Below are 9,014 nucleotides of genomic sequence, written 5' to 3'. Positions count from 1 at the left end.
CCGCTAATCCTCAAGTGTCTCTAATATTTTCCCGTTGCTTTCCAACATTTGATAAATCACCAAATAAGTATTCCCCATCATCAAAATAAATCTCAATCTATTCTCTAAATTCCTGCTTATACCCCCAGGCTCGCCCCGAGACGGGTATAAATTCCCGCCATGACTTTTCCGCTAGCCTGCTCACTGGGATCGTCTCGAGTCACAAATCACAAATCACAGATACACCCACATACCACTGTGGTCTCAACAATCATCACATATCAATACAGTTATGCCCAACATGGCCAAAATTACAATTATGCCCTTCTAACACGATCCGGGCCTACATGCATACTAATATACATAGTCATGCACCTCAGATAATCAAATAGTCATGTAACATGCTTTAAATCATAACCATGCATTTAACTCATAAAATCACACATAAATCCCAACATGCCCTCCTGGCACACTAATCAAGGCCCTTAAGCCTTATTAGCTATTTTGGGTCGTTACAAAAGAAGCCTAACCTAGGTTAGCTTAAAGTGTGGGGGTGCCTTGGTTACCAAGTTGGGTCCAAAGGTCGTTAAGTATGCAAGAGCACGAAGCCTAAAATTACCAAGTTGGGTCCAAAGGTCGTTAAGTATGCATTTGTAGGCTATGCCTCAAATAGCAAGACCTATAGAAATTCTCAAGAACCCACAGGTGTTGGAGAATCTCGTAAATAGAAAGATCCAAAGGTTGATGAGCAACCAATATTGCCTCGGAGAAGCCAAATGCTTAAAGAGTTTGGGTCAATTGAGAAATGTTCTCAAGTAGAGATACTTTACGGTAGACTTGAAGAAGTCACACGAAAATTTCCTATGATTATTCAAGTTCAATATCGAGAGTGGGAGATAATCTCTCCACAAGTGATTGAGTGTTTATGCTCAAAAGATGAGCGGTTTCTTAGGGCCAAAAGAAACAAACATATATTACACTCAACCATGGAAAATGAGTTTATAGCACAAGAGAAAAAGGGAAAAGAAGCCAAGTGACTTAGGAGTTAGATCCGTTGAAAGTCTCAACCTTAACCTACAATATTATGTGTTTTGCCTTAAGCTATGGAAACTTATGACTTCCTCCTCTCTTTGGGATTCTATCCAAAAGCATGCATCATAAATCACCACAACAAATTTATAGAAGATTACAAAACACAAGAAGAGCCTAAAAATATGTTACATACATCTCCTCCATAGATCTTGAAAACGAAAACTCTAAAACCTCACATTTTACCTTTTAGAGATTCTTGGGTGTCCAATAAAATCTTCAAACTACTCCTTTAATTCTTTGATCACCTTTCCACCTCCACTATAAAACCAGAGTCAATTCTTGGTCATGAATTCACCAAGAATTGACATAAGTTTAATTCTTCCATATTAATCACATTTTAAATGCCCAACGATAATTTACCATAATTTTTAATCTACTAAAAGATTCCTAATTTTTTTTCCAGATTTGAATTTTCAGTTCAGACTTTCTTCGGTATTTTCATATTTTTTTTCTAAGATTATTTTGCACTCCTAATATAGATATTAATATACATTTTCCCTTATAAATATATTCACATATATATATTTACATAAAAATTTAATATGTTACAAAATTGCTCAATAAAGACAAAACAAATTAGTCAATTTCCGTGTGCTTCCTCGAAACTTGAAATATGCAGTTAGAGCACTCCCATCCGGTGCTCTACTTCAACCTTTAAAATACCTCCAAAAAACACACATTTTTCTATTTTACCTCTAAGTTTTACATTTTACCATACATCAGATTCTCTATTTTTTTCTCTATGTCATTTAAATATTATATTTTCAAACATTTTTTATTCATTTCAAATATCTTTTATAACTATCAATAATATCATAATATATTTTAATATTATAATATTAGGTTAAAGGATTAATAGTATACATTAAATATAGCTTGGTACTGTAGCTTTATCTAAAAATATTTGTAAAATACATCATCCAATGTATACCCATTTTTGTTAGTTTTAGCTATTTTTTTACATATTTTGGTAATATAACTCACCCAATGTGAGTGCTCTTAGTCAAACACAAATTACTTACAACTTCAAAAGTATACAAATTAAAAAATAACAAACTAAGGATTCATAAAGTAATGATAGCATACTTTCCAGCAGGCCCCGCCTTAGGCTTGGCGAACTAGGCCCGTGCCTAGAGCTCCCAAAGCTCAGGTCCCAAAATTTTGATTAAAGTAAGTTTTGATAGGTTTAAAATAATAAAAATATACAACAATACATAAATTGTGTAAAATAAGTCTTGGTGTAGTGGCATTTCAACCCTTCCTTTTACACAAATGCAGAAGTTCGAATCCCAGTAATGCTATTTTAATTTTGTTTTTAAAATATTAAACCTTAAACTAGCAGATTTGAACCATCGTTCTATCAGAAAATGCATTACCACTACACCAAACAATAAAATTTAATAATAAGTGATTATGAACATATTTATATAGGGGCCCCAAAAATGTATTTTGACTTATGCCCCAAATGGCTTAGGACCAACCCTGCTTTCCAGTAACAACATTTGCCTCCAATAAAGCTACTCTCTCTTCTCCAAGTTGAGTATCAAATATTTTTGTACTTTGTTGTTCATATTTATTGTTAATGTCATCATCTTCATACCTAGAATAGAAAATTATCCACTAAAAACAGACATTTTTTTTCTTCCACACATTTCCATTTTCTATTATTGTTGCTAATAGAATAACTCCCATTCTCGATTCTATTGGTCCTATTGAATTCAATGGATAAGAAAGAAAAATACCTACATGTTAGCCACCACCATTATTCTTGGAGAATCAATACGAGAAATAGCAAAGAAGTGACAAATTAACTTACCTAAGCTTAGCAAAAATAATGGCCACGAAGAAAGAAATATGTTTGCTCATTTCGAAGAGGAAGAAAAAGCTCCTTAAAAGGTTTTTACTATTTCTTTAATGAAACACAAAATTGTGAATTTGTTTCTTATTTGATTTTGTTTTTGTTGACAAATATTTTTTGCCAAAGCCAACTAATCTGTGTGACTGGTTGTAAGAGATCAAATGAACTAGAAATTAGAAGCCAAGATTAATAGTGATTCATCCAAAAATAAGAATGACCTACATCCATTGTAACATTGTTATTGTTTTTCTCTATTATTTTACAAGCTTCAAGCCTCCTTTAATTAAGATATGCCCCCTCTATTTATAGGAGAGATGGTTTACATATAAATTGAATTGCCATAAAAAGTGGCTTTTCTACATAGCTAATTAGACAAAAATTATATTGTAGAACTAAAGTGTATATCGGCAGTTAGAGTTGTACAGTAACGTCTACTGAGTAGCATGCCATCAGGTGTTGTGTCAAATGGTAAGGTGGTTTGACCTCGCTGGATGTCAACGAGATCTTTAGAATATGTTACAAGCCCTTAAACATATCATTACTCGCGGTCCACCTTTCTTTATGCGAGAAGAGTTGCCTTGTAGTGGGGGCCTGCTTTACTCTTTTATGAGCCTTTCAGCTGCGAGTACGTCCCAGCCACAAGAATACTACCTTCTTATCTTTAAGGCTTCTAGCAAGTATATTCAAGTCGCAACTCAAGTCGAGGGTATTCGTTAGTCTGGGCCCTCGCAAGTGCAGTTCTTCTTGTGCCACACAACCCTTGTCGACCATTAATTGTATTTTAGCGAGATGCCTCCAACGAGCACTTCTTCTTAGGTTGGCTTGTTGGGTTCGTCTCGCGAGTTCCTTTCTCGTGGGTTCATTTGTTGCTGTGAGAACATGCTGTGGGTGTTCTAGTGATTGACCTTCTTGCTTGATTGTATGCGAGTAGGCATGAGACTTCTTTGGAGCATATTGAATGGTGCTTGTATGTAGGTCATCTTTCAAGGCTGGTAACTTTCAGCTCGGGAGGAAATACAAGACCCACTGTTTATGAAATTGAAACTTGTTCAGAGACCTATCATAATACAATATGGTTTGCCCGTCGCATCCCAATCCCTGGCTCAAAAGACACTGTTTGTTTTTGATGGAATGTTAAATGAGATTGAGTAAGATAATTGTTATTTGTATATGAATTATTTAAATTATTATGTATGGAGGTTGTATAGGATGGATATTAGGTAGTGTAGTATGATGATGTTGATAAGTTGATAAGTTGGATGATTGGTGGGACAAGGAAGAGTTATGTTTTAATTTTTATGTGTGTAGGAAAAGAGGAGACAAGGTAGTAAGTTAGTAGTAAAAGACTTGATTTGGCTACTCAAGCTTGGTTACAATTTGGAAGCTTGATGGGGTATTTATAGTTGCTTACCCCCTACATTTAATTTTATCTAGATTATTCTAGTTCTATATGATTTACAACTTTTCTAGACTTTTCTAATTGATTTACATTCTTATACATTCTTCTTGATTGGTTACTTCTAGTTTTCTAAATATTCTAGGCTTTTCTAGTTTATTTATTTTACTAGATTTCTAAAGTTTTCACTAGAATATTCTAAAATACAAATATTCTATAAATGTGTAGCACATTTTAACACTCCTCCTTGGTACACATTTCGGTAACTCCAATCATGTCTCGCAGTAGCTCGAACTTGCCTCTTGGTAGTGCCTTTGTGAATATGTCTGCTACCTGCTCTTCAGTCTTGCAGTGCTTGAGCTCGATTTATTTATTTGCTTCTGCTTCCCTGATGAAATGGTACTTGATGCTTATATGCTTAGTTCTACTGTGAAATACTGGATTTTTCGCCATTGCTATAGCTGATTTGCTATCGCAATATATCTTTGTAGCTTCCCTCTGTGATTCTCCCATGTCTTCTAGTATTTTTTTTAAGCCATATAGCTTGGCTTGTAGTCATTGCTGCTGCAATGTACTCTGCTTCAACTGATGATTGTGCAACTGTTGCTTGTTTCTTTGAGGCCCATGAAAATATTCCAGATCCAAGTGTGAAGGCATATCCTGACGTGCTTTTCATGTTGTCCATGGATCCTACCCAGTCACTATCTGTGTAGCTAATCAGTTTTGACTCATTCATGACTTCGTACCAGATTCCGTAAAGTTTTGTTCCTTGTAAGTATCGAAGGATTCTCTTGGCTGCTCCGTAGTGAACTTGACTTGGATCATGCATGAATCTTGATAGAAGACTAACTGCGTACATTATGTCTGGTCTTGTAGCAGTTAGATAGAGTAGGCTGCCGATTAGACTTCAAAATTTTGATTCATCTGCTTTTGGTGAGCCATCTTCCTTCTTGAGAGCTTTGTTGTTGTCTAATGGAGTTGATACAGTTTTTCATCCCTCCATTTTGAATTTCTTCAATAGTGTCTCTGTATACTTCTTTTGTGAGATGAAGATCCCATCTTCTTTTTGAGTTATTTCGATCCCAAGAAAGTAGTGCATTAATCCCAGGTCGGTCATCTCAAAAATTTTCATCATGTCTTCTTTAAACTTCTTTATCATCTTCTCATTATTGCTTGTGTAGATGAGATCATCAACATATAAGGAGACAATAAGTGTTTCATTCGTACCTTGAGTTTTGATATAGAGTGTTGGCTCACTTTTGCTCTTCCTGAATCCTTGTTCAGTGAAGTAGTGGTCGATTCTACTTTACCAGGCTCGCGGAGCTTGCTTTAAGCCATACAAGGCCTTTTTCAACTTGAGAACTTTATCTTCCTGTCCTTGCACCACGAATCCTTGAGGTTGTTCCACGTATATTTCTTCTTCGAGAAAGCCATTAAGAAATGCCGACTTATTATCGAGTTGAAAAATCTTCCATTTCTTCTGTGCGGCTAGATCTATCAATGCCCTTATTGTGTCAAGGCGGGCAACTGGAGCAAATGTTTCGTTGTAGTCGACTCCGTATTGTTGTGAGTATCCTTTCACAACTAATCTTTCTTTATGCTTTTGGGTAGAGCCATCTGCGTTTAGCTTTGTCTTGTAGACCCACTTGATTCCTATAGTATCTTTGTCTTGTGGACGATCTACAAGCTCCCAAGTCTCATTCTTTTCAATCATCTTTATCTCTTCATTCATGGCTTGTCTCCATACTTCTTGCTGTTGAGCTGCTTCAAAACTTTCTGGCTCCATAAGCACTAGGTTGCATGTCTCATAGATCTCAGCAAGCGGTCTTGTTCGCCTTACTGGTGAGTCTGGCGGGGATTCTATGACTTGTGTCGGTTCCTCTGTGGTTGGCTGAGTTGGAACTTCATTTTGATCAGTTTCTTGTCTTGGCGGTAGAGGAATATTGACTTTCTTTCTTTCAACTTCTTCTGTCTCCCAGTTGTATGCAGCATCTTCGTCAAATTTTACGTCTCGGCTGATTATTATTTTATTTGATTCCAAGCTATAGACTCGATAACCTTTTGATTGAGTACTATAGCCTAAGAAGATTCCTTTTTCAGTTTTCTCATCAAGCTTGCCTCTTTTCTCTTTTGGAATGTGAGAGTAGCATATGCAGCCGAAGACTTTGAGATGCTTTGTTGATGGCTTACGTCCGCTCCAAGCTTTGATAGGCGTCTTATTATGCACGGCTTTGGTTGGACATCTGTTAAGCAAGTAGACTGCAGTGCTTACTGCCTCTGCCCAAAATCGTTTTGGGAGACCTTTCTCTAGTAGCATGGCTCTTGCTGCCTCCATAACAGTCCAGTTTTTCCTTTCAGATACGCGCTTTGTTCTGGTGCGTATCCAACAGTGAGTTGGTGCTCCATCCCTTCATCTTCACAGAACTTGTTGAATTCATTAGAAGTGTATTCTTTGCCTCTATCACTTCTAATTGTCTTGATGTAGTGACCGCTTTGTTTTTCGACACGGGATTTGAATTTTTTGAAAATATCGAAGACTTGCGACTTTTGTTGCATAAAATAAACCCATGTCATTCTAGTAAAGTCATCAATGAAGAGAATTAAGTACCTGTTTTGGTCATTTGATGTAGTGCGCATTGCCTCGCAGACGTCAGTATGGACCAGCTCCAGTGGCTTTTTGGCTCTCCAAGTTTTGCCGGATGGGAAAGGTTGTCGATGTTGTTTCCCGAGCATGCATCCTTCGCAGACTGTGTTGATCTCCTCAATTGATGGGAGGTCTCACATCATATTCTTCTGCTTGAGGATCTTTAGCCCATGGAAGTTAAAGTGACCGAACCTTCTATGCCATAACCATGACTCATCTGTTTGTGCTTGCATTGCCACACTGCTTGCATATCTCCATTGTATCGGAAAGCATCTGTTTTCTTTCATTTTTACCTTTGCAATTTGAAAGGATTTATCTTTCTTATCATAGATTGTGCAAGAATTACCTTCAAAATGCAAAGAGTACCCTTTTTCAATCATTTGGCCTACACTAAGTAGGTTTTGATCGATGTTTGGTACCAAGAGTACATCATTGATGTATCTCTTGCCTTTTTTAGTGTCAATGGCAATGGTGCCTTTGCCGACTGCTTCCATGAAGTCACCATTACCGATTTTGACTTTAGTCTTGGATTTATCAAGACTACAAAAGATGCTTTCATTTTTCGTCATGTGGTTACTACAACCACTATCAAGATACCAAGTATCTTTTCCTTCTTCTGTTGCAGCTTGGCAGACATAGAAGAGATTACTTTCTTCATTTTTCTCTTCGAAAAAATTAGCTTGATGGGATTTCTTTAAACGACAAGTTTTTTCAGTGTGGCCAAATTTTTTACAATTTTGGCACTGTGGTTTTCCTTTAAATCAGCAGTCTTTCTCCAAGTGACTTTTTCTTTTACAAATGCCACATGGAGGATACTTGTCGTTATTTTCTTTTTGTTTTTCTTGTGTCTTTTTCCCATCAACTTTTGGTTTTTGAGACCGCGGATTGATTTTAGACTGAAAGGCATTTTCAACTTCACTTTCCTTATGCCTTTCTCGTCTACTTTCATATGCTTCAAGAGAGCCCATTAGTTCAGTTGGTGATAGAGTTTCTAAATCTTTAGTTTCCTCTATCACAAAATCTATTGAATCATATTTGTCTGTACAAGAAATTAGTATCTTTTGTACTATATTCTTGTCAGAAATTATTTCTCCGTAGGCTCCCATTTGATATACTATTTCTTTAATTCTAGAATAGTAATCTTTTGCAGTCTCATTATCTTTCATTTTAAGATTTTCAAAATCTCTTCTAAGCTTTTGTAGTCTAACAGTGCGTACCTTAATTGTTCCTTGGAACTCCTCCTGCAGCGTGTCCCATGCTTCTTTTGCCGTTGCTGCGCCCATAATCCGTGGAAAAAGATTGTCTGCCATAGCTTGCTGCAAGCAGTATAATGCATGAGAATCCTTTTGTTGACTATCCTCCATTACCTTCTTTTGATCTTCCGAAAGAGATGTAATGTCTTCCGAAATAGTGACTCCCTCTTCAATAATTTTCCATAGATTTTGTGATCGAAAATAGGTCCTCATTTTGATGGACCAAAAATCATAGTTTTCTCCATGGAAAATTGGAAGAGGTAGAGAAGAGCAGTTGGACTCCAAACTCATGTTGATGAGCGGAAAAGATTACGCCCAGTGATATGATCGAACGGAGCTATGATACCACTGATGGACTGTTAAATGAGATTGAGTAAGATAATTGTTATTTGTATATGAATTATTTAAATTATTATGTATGGAGGTTGTATAGGATGGATATTAGGTAGTGTAGTATGATGATATCGATAAGTTGATAAGTTGGATGATTGGTGGGACAAGGAAGAGTTATGTTTTAATTTTTATGTGTGTAGGAAAAGAGGAGACAAGGTAGTAAGTTAGTAGTAAAAGACTTGATTTGGCTACTCAAGCTTGGTTACAATTTGGAAGCTTGATGGGGTATTTATAGTTGCTTACCCCTACATTTAATTTTATCTAAGATTATTCTAGTTCTATATGATTTACAACTTTTCTAGACTTTTCTAATTGATTTACATTCTTCTTGATTGGTTACTTCTAGTTTTCTAAATATTCTAGGCTTTTCTAGTTTATTTATTTTACTAGATTTCTAAA

The 9,014-nt window shown here is 36.2% G+C and overlaps 2 protein-coding genes across 2 annotated transcripts; both read right to left on the bottom strand.

The window, feature by feature from the left end:
* Positions 1–4,794: 4,794 nt before the first annotated feature.
* On the bottom strand, positions 4,795–5,184 carry LOC133799580 (secreted RxLR effector protein 161-like). The gene has a single exon (XM_062237582.1). The coding sequence runs from the start codon at positions 5,182–5,184 to the stop codon at positions 4,795–4,797; it is 390 nt and encodes a 129-aa protein (XP_062093566.1).
* Positions 5,185–7,730: 2,546 nt separating this feature from the next.
* LOC133799579 (uncharacterized) lies at positions 7,731–8,513 on the bottom strand. Its single transcript, XM_062237581.1, has one exon. The coding sequence runs from the start codon at positions 8,511–8,513 to the stop codon at positions 7,731–7,733; it is 783 nt and encodes a 260-aa protein (XP_062093565.1).
* Positions 8,514–9,014: the final 501 nt, after the last annotated feature.

Source organism: Humulus lupulus, chromosome 9 (assembly GCF_963169125.1).
Source record: "Humulus lupulus chromosome 9, drHumLupu1.1, whole genome shotgun sequence".
Lineage (NCBI taxonomy): Eukaryota > Viridiplantae > Streptophyta > Magnoliopsida > Rosales > Cannabaceae > Humulus > Humulus lupulus.
Note: the sequence above shows the minus strand (reverse complement) of the source record. Positions and strands in the feature narration are given on the sequence as shown.

Coding starts and splice junctions, on each gene's coding strand:
- LOC133799580 (XM_062237582.1), bottom strand. CDS start 5,184: ATGTACGCAGTTAGTCTTCTATCAAGATTCATGCATGATCCAAGTCAA.
- LOC133799579 (XM_062237581.1), bottom strand. CDS start 8,513: ATGAGTTTGGAGTCCAACTGCTCTTCTCTACCTCTTCCAATTTTCCAT.